The sequence below is a fragment of the Anguilla rostrata genome, chromosome 11, assembly GCF_018555375.3.
Source record: "Anguilla rostrata isolate EN2019 chromosome 11, ASM1855537v3, whole genome shotgun sequence".
Lineage (NCBI taxonomy): Eukaryota > Metazoa > Chordata > Actinopteri > Anguilliformes > Anguillidae > Anguilla > Anguilla rostrata.
Window position 1 is genome coordinate 25142558 of NC_057943.1, and position 27348 is coordinate 25169905.

The 27348-nt window shown below is 47.7% G+C and overlaps 1 protein-coding gene across 5 annotated transcripts in view; it reads right to left on the reverse strand.

The window, feature by feature from the left end:
• LOC135234383 (adenylate cyclase type 6-like) overlaps positions 1-27348 on the reverse strand; it is a 54676-nt gene that overhangs the window by 3370 nt on the left and 23958 nt on the right. For all 5 annotated transcript variants that reach the window (XM_064298947.1, XM_064298943.1, XM_064298944.1 and 2 more), the window contains exons 4-23: positions 16283-16432; positions 15741-15862; positions 14169-14280; positions 13245-13372; positions 12789-12947; positions 12463-12604; positions 11697-11825; positions 10187-10215; positions 9413-9560; positions 9206-9303; positions 8559-8646; positions 5571-5687; positions 5242-5400; positions 4295-4470; positions 3492-3524; positions 3143-3169; positions 2572-2704; positions 1703-1966; positions 999-1203; positions 368-492 (exon numbers count right to left, since the gene is read on the reverse strand). In XM_064298947.1, coding sequence (XP_064155017.1) covers positions 368-492; positions 999-1203; positions 1703-1966; positions 2572-2704; positions 3143-3169; positions 3492-3524; positions 4295-4470; positions 5242-5400; positions 5571-5687; positions 8559-8646; positions 9206-9303; positions 9413-9560; positions 10187-10215; positions 11697-11825; positions 12463-12604; positions 12789-12947; positions 13245-13372; positions 14169-14280; positions 15741-15862; positions 16283-16432 — 2544 coding nt within the window. The remainder of the gene's footprint in view (positions 1-367; positions 493-998; positions 1204-1702; positions 1967-2571; positions 2705-3142; positions 3170-3491; positions 3525-4294; positions 4471-5241; positions 5401-5570; positions 5688-8558; positions 8647-9205; positions 9304-9412; positions 9561-10186; positions 10216-11696; positions 11826-12462; positions 12605-12788; positions 12948-13244; positions 13373-14168; positions 14281-15740; positions 15863-16282; positions 16433-27348) is intronic.

Consider the following 27348-nt stretch of genomic DNA (forward strand, 5'->3'; position numbering starts at 1 on the left):
ACACCAGCAGGTGGCAGCATCACAAAAATATGTTGCAATATCTGACAATATATCTTGAATTTTTAGATCAGACAACAGGATTGTAGTGAAAGTAACATAAGCAATGTTCAGCTTTTTCCGAACACTGATTTCACAGAGTCAAATTAGCCGTAATCAAGTCACCCCGGGGAAATTATCTAGCTTTAACTGCTTGTTGTTTATTAGAACTACAGCCGTAAATATTTCTCCATATCTGCGGGACCCCAGCGAGATCATGATACCTCACAGAGGACAAATACGAGTGTACAGCAATCATATTTTATTGCAGTTATAATAATGCATTTCCCCTGCAGTGTAACTGCGCGGCTGAGAGGCAGAGGGTGGGTACCTGGATGCGGTCGGGTACGCCGGTGCTGTCCATGCGGCTGGCCACGTTGACCGTGTTCCCCCAGATGTCGTACTGCGGCTTCCTGGCTCCGATGACCCCAGCAACCACCGGCCCCATGTTTAGACCTGGAGGGGAAATCACCACACTGTTTCCTTCTCCTTTACAGCCAATCAGAATCCAGAGGTGGCCATACTGGCCAATTAGGACACAGTGGAAAGACCTGACTCAGGTCCGCCTTTCTGTTACCTCTGGTGTCTCTAATTCAAACTTTTTGTTTTGTAAAGGGGTAATATAATTGCAAATATATTTAGAGTGTACCACTTTCTCAAATTCAAATTCAAGATCTTTTAAAGGGCAGGAAAATTTTTTGTTGATATAGCCGAAGCCTACACAAATGTATAAATTAGGATAGCTGAATTATTACAAACACATGACTATTCCCTCCCTATTTTCTTTCTCTCTCACACATGCGCGCGCACACACACTTTCACTCGCACACACACAGTTGCACACACACATGCACTCACACGTACGCGCACACACACACACGCACACTTGCGCACACACACACATACACACACACATGCCACACACACACACAGACACAATCACAGGCAAATCTGCCCCTCACCAATCTTCATCTGGAAGTTGTTGAAGGAGTGCTCGTTAATGTAGGTCATCTGCTCCCGGAGCCGCATGGCGTAGTCGGCCAGCGCCAGGATGTGGGAGCGGCCCTCCTTGTCGTAGGTGGAGTCGTTCAGGCCCGACGCTGCCATGTAGGTGCTGCCGATGGTCTTAATCTTCTCCAGCTGTCTGTACTTCTCCTCGCTGATTATCTGAGGGGGGGGGGCAGGGACACGAGCGGGGTGAACCTGGGGCGCTCTCAGCATCACGTCCCCTCCCCTCTCCTCTGTTCATGACACGTGGCTGAACCTGATCGGTTGTCGTGGCAACCGACCGCATCCTCTGTCCCCCCCCAGGGAGTGGAAGGAGCTTCCCGCTAGAGCTGGAACGCACGAGTCACTGTGTGCTTTCAGACACCCGTGTACACTGCAGCTTGCACCAACTAGCACTGCCCTCTGGGCACTTACCATTTAACACTACATCCTCAAATCCGTTCTGTACTTAAAGCGCCACATTCTCATGTTTCTTGCACCTACTATGCTAGCAGTGCTGTAGGTTTATACATTTACCATGTCTTTACTGCTGTGGAGTGCAGTAGCTTTCTGTAACTCAGCAGAAGCAGAGACACTCTCAAGACCACTGGACAAGTTCTCCATCCTTTACTCTCCCCTCCTGGAAGCCTCATCCCCCCTTTCTCTCCCCCCCCCCCACCTCGTCGAAGTCGGCGATGATCTCGTTGAGCAGCCGCAGGCACTCCACGCCCTCGTTGTTGGCCTCCAGCTCCACGTAGAACTCGGAGAAGTTGCTGATGGAGGCGAACATGACGGCCACACACTCGCAGGACTGGTAGTACAGCTCGTCGTTGCGCCGCTCCCGCGCCAGGAAGTGCGCCGCCACGTCCTTGGGCAGGATGTTGTGCAGCAGGCGCCGGTTGTAGGCCTGCAGCTCCTCCATCTCCTCCTTCTCCTCCGTCGCCTGGAGGGAGAAGGGGGGGGGGGGGGTGCAGGGGTCGTGAGTGAAAGTGATTTTTGATTTTCCGGAGAGTTCCAAGTGGATCAGAATTAATGAGGAGAAAAGAAATAATTTTTGAAATGAGGATAAAACATAAAACAACAAATCTGTTGGAATTGTTACCATTTGATGTTTTTTTGTGTTTACATTAATATCATTGCAACGGCAAGGGAGAGAAGCACACGCCTCACCAACAAAGGAAACCAAACTATAAATTACGATAGAGGAAGGAGGCTGTTGTTTGCTGTTTGTTATTTCAAGAAAAGGCGTTTGAACCCAAAAACTTTTGACCTTCAGCAGCGTGGTATTTTCGATGAACCATCTAAAACTCGCACATGAAACGATTTTTACATAGAAGAAATATGTGGAAACAAAATTTCTTCTGACAGTTCAGCGTATTCAGACATAGGAAGCAAGACCAGTAAAAACACTGCTTCTACCTGCATTGCAGGCTCATGCATTGTGGTGTAAAAACAGCCTGTGCTGGTCAGCCATTCTACACAGGTGCGCGCGTCACCTGCTCTCTGCGGGGCCACGCTTCGGCCTGCGGGGGGCGAGGGCGAGCGTACCTGCAGTTTCCACAGAAAGTCCAGGCGTGCCGTGGACTCCACCTGCTGGGCGTGTAGGTAGAGCGCCAGCACAAAGACTGTCAGGATCACTGGGGTCATGACCTTCAGCGACACCTTGGTCATGCTCTCCTGGCTGCAGTCCAAGAGAGGAGGAAACGGGTGAAGTGCATACAAATATACTCCTCTTCAACAGTCTATGTGCATACAAATACACTCCCCTTCAACAGTCTATGTGCATACAAATACACTTCTCTTCAACAGTCTATGTGCATACAAATACACTTCTCTTCAACGTTTTAAGAGAATTTTAGGCCTGCTAAATGTGAGTGAGTTCTTGAGTGAGTTATAAGACAGGTGCATGAGCTGCTTTGACTCTAAAAAATCTCACAGTCACTCTACAGACATTTCTAACGTAAAAATATATAAACACACATCCCTTTAACATTTACATACAAACACACTCCCCTCCAGGTATTTACTGGCTGAAATTAATATTGGATATTAGACCGGTACTGTTAAGAGTTCACAAAACAATGGCAAAGAGTAGAAATATATTTAAATGTAGTCCTACCATGGCTCTGTTTCATTGAAACTGGTCCTGGAAAAAAGAACAAGAGAAGCGTTTCAGCTCCAGAGCACGGAGGAGGACACGGGCTGCAGTGAGAATCATTTATGCAGACGGACAGACAGACACAGAGAGACACAGACAGACATACACACAGAGACAGAGAGACCGACAAGGACAGAGAGAGACAGACAGAGAGACAATCAGACACAGACAGAGACAGAGATTCAGAGACAGACACACAGTCACAGACAGACAGACACACAGAGACACAGACAGACAGACACAGAGACAGAGACCGACAGACAGAGACAGAGAGACAGACAGTGACCCAGTCAGCTCCTGTGGTACCTACCCTTCCAGAGTTTCGTTGAAAGTTCTTTGATTACTAAAGAAGAACAGAGGGTTTTGGGTTAACTGCAATGGTGCAACTGTTTCATAACAGAATCAACAGTTTCCTGCACTAATGAAAAATAACACAAGCAGTAACAAAGCCATCAGTGCACACAGGAAAAACATCCACAAATGCAGAGCAATACATCGGAAGGACTGATTAAAGCGAAAGCAAAAGTTGATTAATTATTATAAAACTCTAGGGCATATATTAATTGTGCAGTAGTACAAAAGTACATGGAATTCTGTAGTAGCATACCAGCTGCTATGCAAAGGAATAAAACCCATACCTAGGTCTCTGGGTGACTGTATTTATAGCAACATACCAGAAGCTAGCACACACTGACATTGGCTTCTTAACGGTAAACCTGATTCTTTAAAAAGGACATTATAAGGCAGCTACCAGGAGGTTTGGTTAAAAGGTGCTTACTACATTTTTTTATGTAAAATAAGTTTTTTCTCACTGAGGTTGGGACTTGACTGATAACACATGCTGAATGCAGAATACACACGCTGATGTTTTTTCATTCATCACTTTAGACTCCATTATGGGATTTATCCCTAATGCTGGGACAGAGAAGCATCAACCCCAGAATGGGCGGAGCTTTGATGTCATCAGTGACTCGCTAATTTCAGTCAGAGTATGGCACTGTAGAGAGCAAAGTATTCTAATTAGTTCATGAGTCAGTGACTGCCAGCGCATGGTGGCTCCACCTATCACAGGATTTGATGAGAATCTCCCAGGTGCTGTGGGTGGGGACTCACATGGCGTTGGCAGTGACAAAGAGGTCGGCGTTGTCGAACAGCGCCCCCTGTGGCCACTCCGCTATGAGCAGGTAAGAGAGCTGGATGAGCAGCATGAGAGCCAGTTTTCCAATGCTGCTGATCTGCAGGAACACTGAGCAGGCGAGCAGCGTCAGCAGGACACTGTAACTGAAGTACTGCAACAGAGAAACACAGCGTTACAGTCGCACCCGCATACACACCCTCACACACCCACACTCTCATACACACCCACACCCGCATACACACACCTACACCCGAATACACACACCCACACACACACACACCCACACCTGCATACACACCCTCACACACCCACACCCGCATACACACCCTCACACACCCACACTCTCATACACACCTACACCCGAATACACACACCCACACCTGCATACACACCCTCACACACTCACACCCGCATACACACCCTCACACACCCACACCTGCATACACACACCCACACCCGCATACACACACCCACATCCAAATACACACCTGCATACACCCACACCCGCATACACACACCCACACCCGCATACATACACCCACACCCGCATACACACACCCACACTCAAACACACACACCCACACCCAAATACACCCACCCACACTCGAATACACACACCCACACCCAGATACACACACCCACACTCGAACACACACACCCACACCCAAATACACACACCCACACCCACACTCGAATACACACACCCACATACACACACTCACACCTGCATACGCACGCTCACACACTCACCCACATACACACACTCACACCTGCATTCGCATGCTCACACACTCACTCCCACATACACACCCTCACGCACCTGCATACACACACCTGTATACACCCGCACAAAGACCCAGCTCGGCATGTACACACACACAGTCTCACACGCAGAGACACACGGGTGTGAGCAGCGGCTCACCTCAGGGAAGTGACAGGGCGGGGCCGGGCCGGGGCAGTGGATCAGCCTATCCTGCGCAGACTGGGACAGGTTGTGTATGAGGCAGACACTCACAGACTCCTCAGAGATGTTGAAGTCGTTGGAAATGCATTTTATCAGGCTCTCTGTGTTACAGGCAAACTGCAGAGAAAGAGACAGAAGGGTGAATGTACAGCAGGAAACATGCACACACACACACACGCCCGCACACACACACACACAGGCATGTACACGCATGCACACATCTGCGCGCACACACAGCAGACAGGCTGTCTCACAGAAGAGTAATGGAAATGTGGGACAGCCCTTACCATGTTCACAAAGGCAGAGACAAACACCAGGAGGATGGTGAACACTCCCACCAGGGTGCTGTTGGTACGGGATTGCACAATCTTCTTCGACACAGTCTGCATGGCAACTGGAAACAACTGTTGGAGACAGGAGATTGTGTATTTACTTGCACACAATGTAAACAAATAAATCCATACAAATACATTCATTGTATATCCGCTCTATACATTTCAATTCAAATGAGCTGTATCGGCACAATGATTTGACACTTATGACACCAAAGTGCATTCTAAAATAACAATAAGGGAGCAAGAAAAAAGAGCATGCATACATCATTACAGCAATGACGCAAGCCGGGTCTTTATTTTGTTTTTGTGTGAAATATTGTTCCCCAGACAATATGGAACATGGCAACATAACCAAGCCACACAGTCCCTCCTTTCCAAGAGGAATGGTGGCCTCTCAATATTGAGTCAAAATCATAACAGGTAACATAAAGAGCAGCAACAAGAGTGTTAACCCTGCCTGTAATAATAATCTCAATGGGAGAGGGGGGCAAACAAAAAAAAGGAACTCCCTCAGTCACCCACCCTTTCCATTTCTCTCTCCCTCCCACTCTCTCTCTCTCTCTCTCTCACTCTATCTCTGAGAAACAGATGTCTTTATTGTGGGGAAGTATGTGGCTTTTGTTGAACTGTATTGTCCACATTTAGGACACGCTGCCCTGTTTCCACCTGCTGAAGATGACAGCGAGCACAGCCTGCCATGTCTGTGTGGCCAGGTGTCCGTCGGTCTCCGCGGCCAGCCTGTGCTCCCAGTGTCTGTACTTTCTCACCATTCTCCTGTGTTTACAATTTTTCATATAGTCCTGCGGCGGTGCATTTTCTCTTCAGGGCCAGAGAGAATGGCTTTCTGATTTGTGTTTCTGTATGGTCCGATAAGTGATGTAATCATCTGTGTGATGCTTTATAATCTGCTGAAATGCTACTGTGCTGTTCTGAGGCTGTTTGTGTGTCAGTGCTCTGAGACTTAGTTGTCCTTCTGTAAGAGGAATGTTGCCCTATATGGGCTGACCTGTTAAATTAGGAAAGGAATTGGGGCTATGTTTTTTTTTTTTTAAACATCCAGAACTTAAGGGGAATTGTATTTTGCCAAAAAGGAGGGGTATTGGCCTAATTTGCCCAACATGCACTGTTAATCGCACTAATTTGAACTAGTAGGATATTTTTCAATGAGTTTAAATAACCACAATTTAACCATCTTTTGCCCATTTTATTATATATAGACAGCTGCTTGTATAAAGGGCCTCTGCCAAGCTTTTGAACTGATTTTTAAAACTAGCGTAAATAGTTTTCGTTCCCTGATATCTGTGGCTTAGTTAAAATACAGAATGTTAGCTACTGGTAATATGTACTGCCAGGGCCCAACTCTGACAGTATTCCTCCTATAGTCCCACAGACGTCATACAGACTCATACAGACTACAGTCTGTTGGACTCCGTTCCAAATAAAGCAATTTGTCCTTATTTAAATGCGGACCATATTTAAATTCAGATCTCATCTTGTGGGCATAGGTCATATCGTGTCACATTTTAACCCATTTTTTACGCAAATGGAGCACAATCCACGATTCACAAAGGCGCCCACAAATTACCACTGGCAATAAGCATGAACCTTTTTTTAAGATGATCTAAAACCTGCCGCAATCTACTTAAAAGCCATTTAGTGCAACGATCATAGCGGCTGTCACAGCTTCAAGAGGGAGACACCGCTGACGTGTTCATCGTGCCGGGGAGTGGAACAAAGAGAGAAAAAAAATATTTGTCAATACAGGCTAAGTCATGCAATACAAAATTGTTTAATTGCAAAGATGACATTGAACCTAACCTGTAATTTGCTATAATTTAGTAGGCTGCTTCATTGTACAAAGACAAATATTTACACTGCTGTAATAAGCATGTAATAAAAATCATTTGTTTGAAAGAGTCCATTTCTATGAATCGAGATAGCTGTTCCTAGAAATACTGCAGAGGTTCAGTCACTGGTTATTCAACCAACCTCGTCTGTGGTTCAGTGGTTCCTTTTATAGTCTTTATTATTTCTGGTCTTTGTTAACCATTCTTTGTGCAATCACACGTCCACAAAAATTAATTCTACGTGTCCGCAAGGTGCAATACCCGCGTAAACTGCGGGGGGCAGTATACATTTTTATGCCTAGACAGACGCTAGGAAGCCACACGGGAAGCCAGGGAGGATGGCGGAATCATTTGGAGAGAAGCCCTGAATCTGCCCCCTAGTGAATATACCTTTAAACCTGCAGTCAGACAAAAAGTAAGCAGACGAGTATGTGAACAACGTCGCTCGGGATGCAACCACTTCATGTGCACGTAGCACAATAAAACTCAAGTATGTTTCCAGCCTAATGCAGCACAGAAGATAAAACGTGGCTTGACCCTCACAACCAATACGTTATGCAGGCTGGTCTGGTGGCTGAAAGCTCATGGTTCATCACTAAAAATGTTACTTGTTGTCCTTAGGAACTGAGCTTGCAAACTATATTAGCATGGACTTCCGTCAATCAATTGGTCGTTAATTTGGGGGGGGGGGGGGGCAGCGTTTGCGGCTGTTGCACAGTGAGCTGCAGGAACAGCGCTCAGTTTTTTTCTACCCCTAAATGTTTGGGAAACACATCTTTTTGATGCGCAAACACAGCCTCATTTCAATCTGTACTGGAATTAGAATGAGAGGGCGAGAGAGACTGAGAACGTGAGCGAGAGACTGGCACACGTAGCATGGCAGTGCACCACCCCCGAGGGACGTGGAAAGACCACACAGCCCCTAAAATAAACTGACTGTGGTGCTTACTGCTGACACAGAGAGTAATGCTGCAGCTATGACATCATCACTGTTACTCAGTCGATTGTTTTGTAGAACGCACTATATACGGGTTTTGCTGTTGATAGTTTCGGTGAAGCTCATTTCAAGTGGAAAACAAGCTGGATTACGTACCTTAATGCAGGAGTAGATGGCACAGATGAAGAGGATGTTGGCCAGTATGATGAAGATGCTTATGTAAATGCCCAGCATTAGTGGGGTACTGTGAAAGAGAGAGAAACCCAATTAAAATTCCTCACCATAAGCTGCTGGTCATCAGATAACCAAACGATTCTAACCTGTGTCTGTATGAGAGAGCATGTGTGTTTTAATGTGGGTGTTCGTCATGAAGAATGGTTTTTGAATTTGTGACTGTGTTTGTGTGAGCGTTTGAAAGTGTTTGAAGTTTGCGTGTTGTGTTGATCGTATGCGAGTGAGATCATGCAAGTGTCCATGTATGTGTGCATGTGTGAATAAGTTTGTGTGTGGCTGTGTGTGTGCGTGGGTGCGTGTGACGGGGCTTGTTCGAATGTATGTGTATATGTGTGTGTGTACGTGAGTGTATGTGTGTACCTGTGGGTGTCTAAGAGCATGTGTGGGCGTCTGTGTGATTGGACATACATTTTAATGTGAGTAAGCATGTGTAACAGAGCTTGTTTGAACATTTGTTCGTGTGTGTGTGTGTGTTTGTGTAAATATAAGAGCGGGTGTGTATGCGTGCATGTGTGTGCATAAGAGTGTATGTGTGTGTGTGTGTGTGCGTGCGAAACAGAGTCACTCACTGAGGGAAGATGACGATCTGTATGAAGGAGATGAAGCAGAAGACTAGCAGAGTGCAGGCAACGTATCCCCCAAAGCGATCATCCACCTTCTTAGAGTACTGATAACACACACAAACACATGCAGTTGACACAGTTAACACTCACGGAACAGAAAGCTCAAATGCACAGTACTCAGTTATGACTGTGTGGGGGCGGGGCCATGCTCACCTTCTTCTCCAGCTCCGCGGTCTGGAAGGTGAGCAGAAACTTCTTGACGTGATCTTTCCGCAGCTGGTCAATGCTGCGGGCATCTATAGCGCGCCCCAAAAATTCATCCACCTCATCTTCAGGGTCCAGTGCCTCCTGAGCTCCCCGACTGGAGGTGGTGGGGGAGGGGGAGAATAAATTATACTCCATCTATTTTATTTTACATACTATTACATGTTCTGGTAATGTAACTTTACATCCATCTGTCTCAACATAACCCTAACCCTACCATAACCTGGAACCCTAACATACCCTAAAGGCCAACATAACCCCGAACCCTAACATACCCCCAAACCCCAACATAACCCTAACCCTACCATAATCCCGAACCCTAACATACCCCCAAACCCCAACATAACCCTAACCCTACCATAACTCCGAACCCTAACTTACCCCTAAACCCCAACATACCCCTAAACCCCAACGTAACCCTAACTCTACCATAACCCTGACCCTAACATAACCCTAAACCCCAACATAACCCTGACCCTAACATACCCCTAAACCCCAACATAACCCTAACTCTACCATAACCCCGAACCCTAACATACCCTAAACCCCAACATACCCCTGACCCTAACATACCCTAAACCCCAACATACCCCTGACCCTAACATACCCCTAAACCCTGCTCACACAGTCCAGACACAGCCCTGGGCTGCTGTGCTTTACTGAGGGGCCCCATACAGCAGAGAGCAGGGAGCTGAATGCAGCCCAGCTGCTGCAGATACTCACTTATCTTTACTGGAGGTCTCATCAATGCCCTGGGAAAAAAAGCGGAGAGATCAGCATCACACACACATACACGCACATGAAAGCACACACACACGCACACATGCGCACATGCACACACACACACATAAATATCCTTAAACACACTCACGAATGTGTGCACACAGAATCGCACACTTAGAGGCAGACACAGACACACACAAAGCAGAGCAGTAAATCCCACAGAGCCAGACTGAGGATTTAAGTACAGTGCCTTAGGGTAGAGTACAGGCCCTAAGAGATATGCTTAATACACACACACACACACATATATATATATATATCTATAGAGAGAGAAAGAGCGAGAGCAAGAGAGGAAAGACAGAGCAAGACAGGAAAGAGGGAGCAAGAAAAGGAATTGAGCTATCAAGCTAATCAAGCTATTAATCTAATCAATCTTTTTTACAAATTATATAAACATGCAGTACAGTGGTGAGAGGACCTTTGGCTGATCCGGTTTAGAGTAAAATAATAATCCCCAGACGCAACACGACAAAATGACCAGTTTGGGAACCGTGGTCAACGTGAATTTCAAACCTGAAAAGCACTGATTGGTGGTATTGCATGAAAGAATGTACAGGGCTTTGAGGAACAGACAAACTGCATGCGCCTCCTCATGGTTATGACATAACCGTGCCCATTACGTGATCCCTTTCCAGTACAGCTCTCTGTCCTCATTGTGCCACTAAAGATGATGTCACAATAGACACAATGTCACTGCCAGCACTGCAAACTGCCCTTACTGTGCTGCTAATGATGATGTCACAATACATGTGAAGCCACTCCCTGCACTGCCGTCTGCCCTCGTCCTCATTCTATGTGCACCAGTAAAGGCAGATTCAGAGCGCTTTCCCATACTAACCACAGCAATCCATCACACCTCCATGTGATGTGAAGGTACAGGTACAAAGTTCCAGTAAGCTGTGATTAATTGGGGTGTGTGCATCTCTGACAATGCTCATACAGCTAAAACAGCAGCGTTTCTCACACCACACCTTCATCTGTGCTGGTTTGTTATACAGCTCAGTGCATTATCATGAGGAGAGCCTCCAACCAATCAGAGCCATCTGACTGCTGGCCCTCCCCGAGGAGGTGGACTTGCAAATGAAGGGCAGCATGGATAGGGATGCAGTGTGTGCTGCATGCAGCAGGTGGCGATGTTACACTTGAGACACCATCAGAACAGGCTGTGCAATGGCTTACTAGGGTTATAGAGCAGATACATTTTAAGTCCCAGTCAGACAGGACGAAGGAGAAGAAGCAGAGCAAAGTGACCGTGATTAGTTAGAGTGGCTGTGAGGCACTGAAGAGACAGAATCCCTGTTTAATACAGGGAGGATATGAACCGTGGCATGGATCTCTAGGGCAGCAAAGCAGATTTTAACCTACATGAACCTGAATGAATTTGGCACACCCGGTTTGTGAGAGAAGGGGAAAGGCTGGCGGTGGGGTGCAGGGGGTGGGAGAGGCTCACCATCTGTCGGAACACTTTGGAGTCCTTGGTCCTGGAGAAGCTCCGGTCAGGAACCCAGCGAGGCATCAGACCCTCTGTCGAGTTGGCCCGCGCCCGCTGCATCTTTGCCATCATCGCCTTCTCCTCTTTCTGCACAACACACACACATGTACACGCACACACATGCACACACACACACATGCACACACACACACATGTACACACAGCACACACACACAGCACCACACACATCCCCCCACTACGCACAACGACAACGCACGCGCACGCACACACAGGTTTTGTAGTCAATGCCTCGGTCTGAAGATCACCTTTGAGTAACTTACAGTAGACACTAATAGTAGACACTAACAGTAGAAACACTAGACACTAGCAGTACAAACAGTAGTCATTAACAAAAGAAGGAGTAGACACTAACAGTAGAAACAGTGGACACTAAAAGTATACACTAACACTAACAGTAGGCGCTAACAGCAGACCCAATGGGGCTCATTCACTAAACATTTGATCATAAACTGTGTGTAAGAATGCGTCCAAGAACATTTTGGCATTCATAATTGTTTTCTTATCGATATTTTTTCATGGCTATTTCCTTATGAAAATCACATGAACAGGATTGCGCAAAAAATTTACAAACAGCCAGCATTCATCATCTCATACTCCTGGGATATGCACAGAAACAAAGGTCTGAAAATGTGTCATGAATGTCATATTGTTTTTTCATAGGAACATTTTTTAGAACAAAAGGAATAGAGGCAAGAGCACAAACCCGTTTCTGACTGCAGCCCAGCACCAGGAAGGTCTCAATGCTGTTCTCTTTCAGGTAGGCGTTCCTGTCCCCCCCGAACCCGGGCTCCACCTCGTAGTCACCGTTCAGGTACTGCAGCGTCGCCTTGGTGATGTGGATACGCCTGGACAAGGGGTCAACAAGGATATGGCGTGCTTGAGACTGCCAGGGTGTGGGGAGTTACTTATGAGGAATGTGTGTGTGTGCAAGTGTGTGTGTATGTGTGGTGTGTGTGTGTGTGTGTGTGTGAAGTGTGTGTGTATGTGTGTGTGTGTGTGTGTGTGTGTGGGTGCATGAGTGTGTCTCACCCTGCCTTGCCCCCTGCCTCCATCTGATTGGCCAGCGTGACATCATTGGACCACACGTCAAACTGCCACTTCCGCAGACCCAGGACCCCGCAGTGGACACGCCCACTGTGGATCCCTACACGCATGTTCACGTTGACCCCAGTGACCTCTCGCACCAGCCTTCAGAAACACACACACATGCACACAAACACACACACAGCCACGCACAGAGGTACACACACAGGCATTACATCACCCACTGCATTGCCTGCTACCTCCATCAGATAATACATCTCCTTTGGGTGTGGAAAAATGGAAGGAGAGAGTCAGTGAGAAGAGGAAGGTGGGAAGGGGAGATAGAGTGAAGGAAAATTTGAGCAATGGGAAAATAAAAGAAAGCACGATAAATGGAGAGAAAAATTAAAAGAGATGGAGTGTGGGAGGGAAGGAGGGAGAGATGGATGGAGGGAGACTCACGAGATGGCCTCAATCATGTCCACGCCCATCTCCACACAGCAGTGGGCGTGGTCAGCCCTGGGTTCAGGAAGTCCAGACACACAGTAGTAGCAGTCGCCCAGAATCTTGATGCGGAGGCAGTGGTTCTCCTGGGGTGAAACAGGATGGCCGTATTTAGCATAGCGCAGCGCCACTGCTATCCACAGAAGATTACACACCGAGGAGGCCTAGGCTTCAGGGCAAACGACACTTGTTTATATAAAAAGGACAGCTGCTGTTAAAAACGAGGGAGGCTAAAGTTTTTATTTACATATTTTTAATGACATATTTATTTTTGAGAGATAGAGAGAGACTGACTTAGTTTAATACAATTTTAACACGTTACTGTAGGCTTATCCACATCAGCATTTCGCAGTCTTACTGAGGTCAGTGTTTTGCGGTCTTACTGAGGTCAGTGTTTTGCAGTCTTACTGAGGTCAGTGTTTTGCGGTCTTACTGAGGTCAGTGTTTTGCAGTCTTACTGAGGTCAGTGTTTTGCGGTCTTGCAGAGGTCAGTGTTTTGCGGTCTTGCAGAGGTCAGGGTTTTACGGTCTTGCAAAGGTCAGTGTCTTGTGGTCTTACTTAGGTCAGTGTTTTGCAGTCTTGCAAAGGTCAGTGTCTTGTGGTCTTACTTAGGTCAGTGTTTTGCAGTCTTGCAAGTCAGTGTCTTGTGGTCTTACTTAGGTCAGTGTTTTGCAGTCTTGCAAAAGTCAGTGTCTTGTGGTCTTACTGAGGTCAGTGTTTTGCAGTCTTGCAGAGGTCAGTGTTTTGCGGTCTTGCAGAGGTCAGTGTTTTGTGCTCTCACTGAGGTCAGTGTTTTGCGGTCTTGCAGAGGTCAGTGTTTTGCGGTCTTGCAGAGGTCAGTGTCTTGCGGTCAGGCAGAGATCAAATGTTTTGCGGTCTTACCGAGGCCAGTTTGTCAAAGCGAGCAAAAAGCTCATTGAGAGTCATGACCAACTCCTGTGCTGTACACTGCGATGCCAAACTAGTGAAACCTTCGATGTCTGCAAACAGGATGCTGCAGGATAGAGATGGGGAGGGAGAGAGAGAGAGAGAGAGTTTAATACACAAATGCACGGACGTTCATAATTTAATAATACAGAAAGAGAGGTCAGTGCTTACTCTGCACCCACTTCTATTCTAGAGAAACCTGGTTGTGAAAATAGAATTAAGAACTGAGATACATAAACAAATTAATACATAATAGAAATACACAGTCTATAATTAATGCAAGACTACATAATGAACCACAAACATCACAGTTTTGGTGGTAAAAGCCCCTGTAGCTGAGAATTCAGACCGTGGTCTGCAGGCACTTCATACAGAAGACACTGCTTTCCACTGGCTTCAGGTGGCTGGTTTGATCTAAATGAGTCTTGTGGAATCATCCAGAAAGACGGTTGCCAGGGGCAGCATTTGACACTGACATGAAGACATACACAATCACTGACCAAATTTTAAAAACCGGCGCCAGAGAGAAAACCGTAAGAGCACCAGGCAATTTTTCGTTCTAATTTGCGCGGAAAGCTAATCGCTAGGGGCGATCCTGCAAAGTGCCCAGGCCTCGGTCCTGGCTCTCCAGCGACCCTTTCCCACCAGCGCTGCTTAAACCAGCCCTATCATGTTTTCCAGCTTCCGGAGAGAGGCCGTATCGCGGGGCGACGGTATCACGGGGCGACGGGACCTCTGAGGCCGGCGGCCTGGCGCTCGATGCTGTAATTGAATAAGGCGCGCGGGTCGGCTCCTCGTGGGGTAACGCGAGCGGCTGCTAATTAAGTATTCCCTCTCAGATGCTAATTAGCGCCTTCTCAGGCAAGCTCCCTCTCCCCAGAGCACAGTCCGAGTATGCCCTAGTCTGAGAAAGGGGAGGGGGGACCAAGGGAGAGACACGGGGAGGGGGGGGCTAAGGGGGTGGGGGGTGGCTGTAACTCTCTGGTGCAAATTCACAGAAATCACTTGGGTGTCTCTGTAAAAACGAATCGTTTTTGAAATTCTGATGTTGGTTTGTTTGGCTGGCGAAGCTTCCCGTCTCGCCCATCTCAGAGCTACAGACCAATCACAGGAAGCGATTCTGACATTCGCCACGAAGTAGAAACTCCAGAAAAGGGTTTTAAAAAAATACAAATTCTGAGAGTTTCACATGAAAGGATTTTTAAACAAAAACAGTTCTATTGTGCCATGTTTCATTTTGCAGAGATCAGCCAGCTGTGGAACTGTGCTAAGAGGCTTTCCAGGCTGAAGCCTTTAGTTTAGAGTGTAACGGACTCTTCCTCAAAATGTCAGCACCAATAAAATTTGAGATTTGGCAAGAGACAATGTGCCGGAGCATGTCTTTATACTATTACATTTTCTCTCTAGCACCTGTGCCACAAATCCTAAGTGTGTAAACACTGGCATTCTACTATCTCCATACGTAGACTATGTTCTGTGAGCACTGTAACTCCCACACCCCCACCCCCTCTCCAGGTAACCTTCTACCTGACGTTATCATGCTTCTGGATGTAGATCTTGTGAAACATCATGTCTTCTTTCTTTGCATTGATGTCTGCCTTCATCTCCATGGCAACGTGCCTTGGCAACACGGACAGCAGCAAGCGTTCCTGAAGAGCATGAGAGAGAGAGAGAGAAAGTCACGTAGCTGCGTGGGAGTGTGTTACTACCAAGCCCTGCACCCCCCAACACAAATGTGTGTGTGTCTGCGTGTGTGTGTGGGTGCTCTCATTCTCAGATTCACATTTTACCACACCACACAACTTTGCTATTATTTACCAAATAATGATAAATAATTATAAATAACAGCTAAAATAATAAGAGGTTACTAAATTGACTAAATGAGTCTCTTTTCACATACAATATTTTGGTTTTGTTAGAATAACAGGTTACAAAAAAGAGTAGTAACAAGCATGTTAATGCTACCAGTTACAAAAATGTGAATGAAAAAAAGTTTTAAGAAAAAAAACAAAAAACAAAAACAGGAGTGACTCTCCTCCTCAGCCACCCTCCCCTCCCTCCCTGGGTACCTGCTGCTGGTTCTCCCTCTGCAGGTGCAGCCGGGCCTGGATGTAGCCGCGCGTCTCCTGGAAGGCCTGTCTCTGGGACACCTCCGCTGGGTAGTGTGTGCAGATCCCGATGATGTTGGTGCACAGGAAGATCAGCACATTGGCGCTCAGCTTGGGAGGGGGGGGAGGGGGGGCATTAGACATGTCTGCACATACAGCGCAGATAGTTTAACAAGTGTGACCCCACACTGAGAAAAAAAACCTACTGCAGGAAGAATGGACCACTTCATCCATATACATGAGAGAGAGAGAGTCTCTCACTCACACGCACACACAAACACAGCTGACCTCATTTTAAAAGGTGTCTTAGAACAACAAGAGTCATTTAAATGAAGGGAGGTCTCAATAACAGGAAATGTATCTGGCAAATCATTCTGAAGGAGTTTGAACATAAGGTCCTGATCTCTGTTTTACTGGAAAATGCAACACAAAACTAACCTGAGCAGGAAACCTCTGTTACATTTCATTACATGTACATTCAGCTTGAAGCACAGAGAGAGCCAACACACACACGCACACGCACGCACACGCATGCACACACATTTACAGACACATATACATACACACACACTTACAGACACACACACACACACACACACACACACACATTACAGACACACACACACACACACTTACAGAAACACACACACACACACACACACACTTACAGACACACACACACACATACACACTTACAGAAACACACACACACACTTACAGACACACACATGCACACACACACATTTACAGACACACACACACACACACACACATTTACAGACACACACACACACAGGCACATTTACAGACAAACACACACGCACACACATTTACAGACACACACACAAGCAAACAATCATACCCAAATACACAGTCATCCACACACAGGCAGTTGGGCAGTCGGGCAGAGGGCCAACGCAAGTGAGGGAATGTTCTCACTCTAGCCTCTGAGCAGATCCTTTCCCTTATCCGCTATTTAGGAAAGCGCTGCTCTGCTGCTCTCCTGCTCTGACCCCACCACAGCATGGGAAAACAGCCTGACCTTTAACCCCCAAATACAGCGTTTCCTCTGGAGACAGCACTTCCTCTCAGGGAAGGGGGGCCAATGGGAGACGAGAGCTAGAAGTCATGATGGTGTCTTCGACCAAAGCAGAAAAGAAAAGGACCGATTTTCACCCAGAACAGTGAAAATCAGACCGTTCTGATAAAGCCAAGGCAAAAACCTGACCCCTGCTGGTCACACATGAAACATACACTCACAGAAATAGAGGAGACTCCTTTACAGAAATGACACTGAACACTTAGTGATGGCTGAAGAGAGACCAGGACTTCTGATTTTGTTCTATAAAATACAGTCCATGGTCTCCTTTTTGGAATTTTCATCACCTGAACACTTACAAACAGAGTACTCATGGTTGGCTTCACTAAATTAATTTCAAATAATTAAGTCTAAATAAATATACTTTATTGCATTTAATTAATTTAATGATTTTAAATCAACTAAAATTTTAAAATAACAAAGTAGATAAATACAGTCTCACATTCAGATTCCTGGTTCCTCGCCCTAAATCTCGGGCCCTTTTAGGAATATGGTATGTGGAATGCAGGGATCTGATAGTTTTTAATAACATTCTCACTGCACCTGATTGGAGTGTTTTAAAAATGTGTGGGCCTGACACATTTTTAGATCTGAAGTGAAGATCTGCTTTTGATTTAAAGGACCGGGTTAAATTCTCCTCTAACACAAACATCAAAGCCAGTTTGTGAGCTGGTATGTAACCAAACCTCTATGTGTGTGTGTGCTCACAGCATGTCATTTGGAAGCCATTAGACAGGTCTTTGGATAGGGTGGCGCTAAGGAGGGGGGGGGGCTGGGGGATTTCACATGTGACACCAAAAGCGAAAGAAGGAAAAATAAAGGAAAGCAAAATAAGAGGCAGATGAACGATGGATGTTGCAGAAGGGAAAGAGAACAGATAAGAGGCAGCAAAAAAAAAGAAAAAAGAAAAAGAAAGCTGCCGCAGTGGAATCGGAATGATGGTCGCGGGGCCTGTTTACCCAGGAGGCCGTGGGGGACACAGAGAGAGAGAACGGCGCTGACCTCATCGACGCGGGGCGGTGCCACGGCCGTTTGCACTATACACAGGAACAGGCCCCGTGTTTACACAACAGCAGGTCTTTCTGCAGACCCGCATCGGACGCTAAAGCTCTATTGTCCCGAAACAAAAGGGAGAAAAATTAAACCTGCCCTATTTACACATCCTGGTAACCAGACACGGCAACCTGCCTGGCTGCCTTTGAGGCCCACAGCAAATTAAGGAATCATTGTATGAACACAGAAGCCATTAGCAACTAAACCAACACTGGCTACACAGCCAAATAAATGACATTAGCCAGTAATTACCGTCGGGCGCACAAAGGGGAATGCCTGTCACCGCTGCCACACAAAGGAATGAGCAGACACTTTACACCGAGGTTTTAACCGGGAGGAGAAAAAAATCACAATCACATTTCGTTATTTCAGGTTCCCACATTTTAACAATAACGGAGCCGTAACCTAGTCACCTGCGCCTTCCCTCTCCCGGGGACTGTGAGGGGTGCACTCCCGGCCACCAACCGCATCGACTCACTCTGTCCTCGATTGGGCAAGGCCTTAGAAATGCGTACAGGCTGTGAGTTCAGGGGGGCGATTTGGGGGAGGGGGGTCCAGGGGGCGATTTGTGGGGGGGCAGGGGGGCGGGGACAGCTAGCTTAGCAAACAGAACACAATGGCTAAATGTCACATCGCGGTTGTAGCGGCATGCGCAGTAAAAACTACTAAAACAAGGCGCTCTGGAGAAAGCCCGCTCTGGAGCGGCTGCGTGAGGCTGCTGGCGGAGGAAAGGGGCGGCGCGTCTCCACCAGCACAGAGCACAAAGGGCCTCTGGGACGGCGGTAATGCGGTTAGGAAGATGGATTCCAGACGGTGGACGGCAGCCAGGGCTCTGTCCGGAGCGGAGCCGCGCTTCGCTCGGGCCCAGCAGGCTGAGGAGCCGCCGATCCTAAACCCCCTGTCCTTCAGGACAAAGTCAGGAGTCAGACCACCCCCCCACAGCACCAGCCACCAGCCACCCCCACCACCCACATCAAGGTGAGGTTAAACAGAGCTGTGGGGGAGGGGGGGATGTAGAAAGACATGGGAGGGAGGGAGGAAGGGAGGGGAGAGAGGACAGGGATTTTGAGATTTTGAGAGAATGTTCAGAACGTGTGGTGGGAACTTCTATTCTGCTGACCAAAATCACAATCACAAAATGAACCTAAATGTTGGTTTCTATGGCAACTCTACCTGTATTACACATACAGAATAAAGAGAGCAGCTGGGAAGGAGACACTCAGCAGTGAGGCATGGTGACCAGGGACGGGAGGTTGCCAGTTTGAATCCAGGCATATTATTACTAGTGTATAATACTCTTGAGTAAGGATATTAAAAAAGCATCAAAGTACTAAATGTTTAAACTGATTAGTTTTAACCCTTTAAGTGTTTAAACAATAACAATTAGACGTTACATCCATCCACTGTCTAACCCACTAATTCCTGGTCAGGGGGGTGCTGGAGTCTACCCCAACATGCATTGGGAAAAAGGCAGGTATACACCCAGGACAGGTCAGCAATCCATTGCAGGGCCCACACACCAATTGCTCACACCTAAGGGCAATTTACAGTCTCCAATTAATCTAAACTGGAGTACCCCAGAGGAAACTCATGCATGGAGAGAACATGCAAACTCCACACAGGCAGCAGTGCGATCCACAGCACCATCGTGGAGCTGAAGCTACTTTTCCTATGAAAAGCAGGCTCAGATGGTGATGAGCGCAACACTGATGCTAGCCATGAAGTGACTGCCCATCGCCCCAAAAAACGGCACAGCCAAAAGAATACCCCCAGCACAAGGCCAGTTATTACTAATAAAGCTTCATCTACAGAGAGGAAAAAAGTAACGATTAAAGTAAATCATTACATAAAAATGAACAACCAATTCCTCCCTGTGCGGAGGGTGCAGTGAAACTGCACATCGTCCTGTCAGCACTGCAGGTCCTTCCCACAGGGTCACCCCAACACCCAGGATGGGTGAGGCAGCCTGTCCTGGAGAGAGGGCTCATACAAAACCAGGTTGGGATGATGCAGTCCAGACACATAAATACACATGACCAAGGTGCACACTCACTTACATAAACACACACCCACAAACATGCACACTGCAAAATATACACACACACACACAGAAACACACACACGCACAGACACACACACACACAGAAACACACACACACACACAGACACACACAGACACAGACACACACACACACACACACACACACAGACACACACACACACACACACACACACAGACACAGACACACACACACACACACACACACAGACACGCACACACACACAAACACACACACACACACACACACACACACACACACACACACACACACACACACACACACACACACACACACACACACACACACACACACACACACACACACACACACAACACAGACACACACACACACACACACACAGTGGGAGATTAGGGCGTGGTGTGTTCCCTGGTTCGCAGGCCTGGAGAACTCCGGGGTTGAGCGGCCCCACAGTGGGCGGAGCGGGGAGGCGGCTCCGCCCCGGTGGAGAGCAGCTCACGCGGCGATCCACGAGGGACCGGCGGAGCAGCCGCGGGCCGGGCCACCGCGCCTGACGCAGCGACAGCTGTCCGCTAAACGGGTGAAGTCACCCTAAAGGCCGGCAGTGTGGGCCTTCCTGTGCTGGAGACAGCTGCGTTTGGTTATGCGTGCGGGGGGTGCGTGGGGGGGGCGGGGGGGCGCTGACAGGGATACCAGCTGTAAGCGAACGCGCTGCTCTCGGGACAGCGGCTCTGTTCCCGGCGGGAGCGAGGGCTCATGGGACGGGGTCGCCGCTGTCCCTGCTCAACCCGGGCCGCAGGAAGCCCTTTCAAGCAGGGCTCTGTTCATTCTCAAAACCCCTTGTCCCGACTCGCCCCCCGCTGGCCCCGCCCACAGCAGCCCTGTGCCTCTGACGGAGGCTCCGCCCCCTTTCTGAGGCTTCCTGCTAACTGCAGCACCGCACAGCTACTTCCCCCTGTGCTACAGGCGCTTTACACACCTGTGCAGGTTCACTGCCATTTAATACAGAGAGGATTTCCAGATCATTCCGACCATTACGTAGAATAACTGCTGCATGTGAGCTGGCACTGTAATGGGATTCCAGCTCAGCAGCCCGCTTCACTTCTGCTCACATACCGCGAGTCCATTTCCACGACCTGCGTCAAAGCCATACCCGCAGCCCGCTTCAATCTCACCCGCGCGCCGAGAGGGCCGGCGCTGTGCCGACGCTGGGCCGCCCGGGTCACGAGTCTCACGACTCAATGTTTCGGGCTTCGTTTGGCGCTCAAGATTGTTTGGGTCACCCCGCCGCGGGAGGGGCACCTTTGAGAGCAGCAGCAGAGCAACTCTCCTGACAATGAGCGGCGGGGTTCAGATCCAAACCCCCATCATGACCCCAGCACCCCACCCCCCACCTCCACCAAACACAGACTGATACACCGTTTCAATTCTGTGCGTCTGCATCGTGTAATGCAATCAGCAAGTACTAAAAAAACACTTCTTAAATTCTCACTCTTGGAGTAAATCCAAAGCGTGCATCATGCAAGTGACTGGTATTGGTTCCCATTGGATGGTATTATTGTTATTGTCAAGGGCATTGTAATTATTTTATTTTTCTTGGCAGATGTTGTGTGTGTGTGTGTGCGTAGGATGTCTCAGTGCAGCTGTTTTGGTTTTGCTCAACAGTCCTACAGCTCTGACCTGCCTGGGAATCAAACCAGCAACCCCCTCTGGTTACAAACTGAGGCGCTAAATCGCAGGTTCGGGACTCCCAGCACCTGAGACAACTGTCCCCGCCCCTCACTCCCAAATCACAGGACTCACACATGGCAGCCCTAATCCAGGAGGGGTTTTGGGTTGCCACGGTGAGAGCGGAGCCAAGTTCCATGTTCATTTTAGAGCTTTTGGGAAGAACTTAAACTTCTCTGGGTCCACCCACGAGACCGTTGAAAAATCTCAGCATAAGAAAATAAATAAAATTCAGAACAGCAACTGAAGTGAACTCCCTGAGCCTGTGGAGGTTTGGGAACCCAGCCACACATCTGTCATATGAAAAACACACAAAAAAACAACAAACAGCTATAAAACCTCTTCCACTCCACCCCCCTCCCCCAGCGTCTTATAACCAAACTCCTCCAAATTCCAAATCACGGGGGGTTTTAACGCTCTTTTTATAATCTCGGCCAATATCTCCACCCCCACCCCCACCCCCACTTGCAGCTCCATGAGCACGGCCCTCTGGGCGCGACGTGTTTTACACACCAGCCTGCACACAAAACACCACTCAGCCACTCATCCCCACACTCTCCTACTGGGGTCCTCCACTCCCACTCCCCCCACATTCACATTCAATCAGCTCTGTTTATGCGCCAACAGAACCTGTCTTTCTCAAGCAGTAAACACACTGGTGATTGCATTAAGAAAACACACAAAAATTGTGTTTCGCTCCACGCCCCCAAAAGGCTATATTGTGTTGCCAAAGCAAAGCAATGCTGATAACCAGCTACAACATAGAACACCTGAGTACCCAGCTACGCTATGTAACAGGGGGAGGGGACCTACTCATTCTAATACTGAGTAGGGCTACAGAAAGGCAGTGTGGAGCGTATCAACAGTCAACAGATGGTGATGAGAGCGTTAAAGATGATGTATGTGTGGCTGCTGAGTGGCTCATCCGGTTAAGGCCCCATTCTCGTTTCCAGAGACAGGTCGTTCTCCAAACAGCCTGAGCCACTCAGGGTCTTATCAGAAGCCTACTCAGGCAATCAACCAATCAGACTGATTCACTTTACTATGCAACAGAATGGTTGCAGAGTGAAATCCGTAGAGGCAGTTGAGGTCACAGAGGACGTGATTGAGAGGAAGAATGATGAACAGCTCCCTACAAGTGGGAAAGATGCTCTCAGTAACACAGTCAGTGAGGTGTGATGATCTGGGCCTGATTTGAGAAGGACAGGAGTCAGCCCATCCTGGGTGCTTAAGTTTTTATGGCCCATGATCGTGTTCAATGCTCACCACTCTGATGTGGTCCCCCACCCATAAAATATACAAACAATAACACACACACACATACACACACACACACACACACATACAGGTGCACACTCATCCACCCAACAGACATAGGCACATGCATACATGAATTCGGTCATACGTGTGTGCGCACACACACACACGCACACACAGAGTTATGGAAGGCTCCTTGTTTGCGCAGTGTAGATAGCAGATCTGGCCTCTATGTGCACCTTGTCAGTGCCTGATTGACAGGTCTGCCCTCACTGGCTGCTCTGAGCGAGGGGGCGGTCCATGGGCGAGTGCCCTCATTGGCTGATCCGAGGGAGGGGGGTGGTCCCAGGGCGAGACCTTGCCCCCAACTGTCTCCTTGCCACTCTCACACACTTACTGGCAGCTCCCACACAAGGCCATCACTCTTAATGCAGGCTACAGCTGTACTTGTACCATCAATGTCTGCTGAATAGCATTTCAATATTAATTCAATAACAATTCCAGAACAGAAGACATTTGTTAGCAAAGGACCTTCTTCAGCTTTGCAGGGACTATTTTGAGGCTTTCAGACTACTTAAAAGGATTCTTTGCCTGTCAAGGCCATGAATAGCGTTTAATTCCCCTCATGGGAAATAGCAGCCATGAGACTTGACTTCACAGGAACACGGAGCACAATGTAGAGTTTATTCCTCCGCCAAGAGTACTGTCACCTGTCAGGACCACTTGTGCTTATGGATATGGTTGCAGTTGTTCTTTCCTGTGCATAAAATTAAAATCTCCTCTTACCGCTTGTGAGCTACAGGCCGCAAACAGGATACAAATCCAACTTGAACCACTACAAATTGGTTTTCTGACATTACATTACTCTTTTTGATCATTAAAGCCTTTTAAAAATCTATTTTTCACATTTATTAACTTCAGTGGAAGTCACAGGATGTTCAGATTTCTGGAAATATAAGCTTTCTTCCTGGTAGTGATTCTTAGGGATGGACAATAACACTGGAGTCATATTGGTATCAGCTGATAACAGCTTAAAACACACTTATCAGCATCTGATCTAAGCAAAGACATTCGCCATTTCATGGACAACTGACACTCAAAATTGGAAAAATATCTTAGGCAAAAAGTAGCTTAATCATTGTCATCTGAACCTCTTACTATGTACCTTGTAAATAATTTTTTCACCAAACATACAAAGACTCTTTAGTTTTCTCATTCTAATTCTCTCTGATTAATAATAAAGTACTGGTAAGAAAGTTGAAAAAATCTCTTACATAAATTCTGTAAGCATCCCTAATGATTCTGTAACCATCCCCAGTGATTCTGTAACCATCCCAAAGTAGCTTGAAGCCACACCTCTTACTCAAGATGTAAATCAGAGGCTCCTCCCTCTGATGAAGTACGAAACCTGAAGCTCCTCCCCCAAGAGAAGACGCAGCCCTTCACCTAATGAAATCTGAGATCCAAAGCTCCTCCCCTGGCCAAAGATACCAAAAGGAGGCTCCTCCCCCTACCGAAGACAGGTCTGGCACATCTGCAGCTGACAGCAGCAGCCGTAACTCAATAGGGAAAGTGGAGCCAGCAGAGAGGCTGCTGGGAGTCTCGCTACAGGATCTCTTTTCCCCTCGGGTCAAAGGCAAGGCCGCGGAGGAACTCCATCCTGGCTCCTGCCGTGGGTGCTGGGAGCGAGTCTGGCGGACCGTGAGCTGCCACACAGCGAGTTTCATTCCAACCTGTTTTCCCGGTTCAGCTGGATCAGCTATCTCATCTGTCCTACACATGCACCCCTCCGCTGCTCAAAAAAAAAAAAAAAATCCGAAAGAAAAAAAAAAAAAAAAAAGCCTATTTCTGCTATGCTTTCAATGCAAGGCCCTACATAATTGAAGATGCTTTGATTAGCACTATGTAAGACCTTAAAGCGCTACATAAATGCCATAAATGATTTACGGCAAACTACCACAGGGACTGCAAAGAGGTCTGTCATATTGCCATCCACATAAGCAAATTTATTGTACAATTCGCACAGCACATCTTCCCAGTTATCACAAGTAGTTATGAATGCTTACGCAGTCCTTAGGAAGGTGCTACGTAGCACTTATGAGGCTTATACTTTATTGAAGGAAACATTGCAGAAAGTTAATGCGTTAATGTTAGTACAGTCTCTCAAAGTGGTGCAAACAGAATGAAACTGAGCAATGCTGGGATGAAGAGGAAAAGCAAAGGTATGAAACCGTTGTCTCTCTACAGTATGTAGAGTAAGTCATTGAGCTCTGAGTGTAATCCATCATAGAACGACCTTTGTTCCCGAGAGCGTTTACACACCTGACCTGACCTTATGGCCAGGAATTCATCATTTATTTTCTTATTATTTATTCATTTGTTTTGGCAGACAGCCTCATCCGGGGAGCTGAGCAGAGGGGGAGAAATGCTCAAACGGCAAACAGGCAAGTGCAGCACGGTGTGGAACGAGGGTGCGACGTGGCACGGTCACCTGGGGACCAGCGCAGCCGCCTTTACACAACTCACACACAACCTGAGAGACACAGAGCGGCCTTTACACAACTCACACACAACCTGAGAGACACGCAGTGGCCTTTACACAACTCACACACAATCTGAGAGACACACAGCGGCCTTTACACAACTCACACACAACCTGAGAGAGACACAGAGCGGCCTTTACACAACTCACACACAACCTGAGAGACGTGCAGCGGACTTTACACAACTCACACACAACCTGAGAGACGCGCAACGGCCTTTACACAACTCACACACAACCTGAGAGACGTGCAGCGGACTTTACACAACTCACACACAACCTGAGAGACACAGAGCGGCCTTTACACAACTCACACACAACCTGAGAGACACACAGCGGCCTTTACACAACTCACACACAACCTGAGAGACGCGCAACGGCCTTTACACAACTCACACACAACCTGAGAGACACGCAGTGGCCTTTACACAACTCACACACAATCTGAGAGACACACAGCGGCCTTTACACAACTCACACACAACCTGAGAGACACAGAGCGGCCTTTACACAACTCACACACAACCTGAGAGACACACAGCGGCCTTTACACAACTCACACACAACCTGAGAGACGCGCAACGGCCTTTACACAACTCACACACAACCTGAGAGACACAGAGCGGCCTTTACACAACTCACACACAACCTGAGAGACACAGAGCGGCCTTTACACAACTCACACACAACCTGAGAGACACAGAGCGGCCTTTACACAACTCACACACAACCTGAGAGACACAGAGCGGCCTTTACACAACTCACACACAACCTGAAAGACACGCAGTGGCCTTTACACAACTCACACACAACCTGAGAGACACACAGTGGCCTTTCCACAACTCACACACAACCTGAGAGACGCGCAACGGCCTTTACACAACTCACACACAACCTGAGAGACGCGCAACGGCCTTTACACAACTCACACACAACCTGAGAGACGTGCAGCAGTGGCCTTTACACAACTCACACACAACCTGAGAGACACACAGTGGCCTTTACACAACTCACACACGACCTGAGAGACAACACCAAAATCTGATCATAATCACCTTTAGAAGACGGTAATCACTAACAAACACACAGAGTGAGAGAGAGACAGAGACAGAGAGAAAGAGACAGAGACAGAGTGAGAGAGAGGAAGAGAGAGAGCGAGAGGCAGGTGTCCACGTGCGTGACAGATCTGTTTTGCAGGGCCGCAGACGTGCGCCCAGCGCTTGGTCATTGGCCTCGGTGTCAGTTCTGTTTTCCAAACGCCCGGGAGCAGGGGAAGCAGCAGCATTCTACTTTAATCGGCCCACCC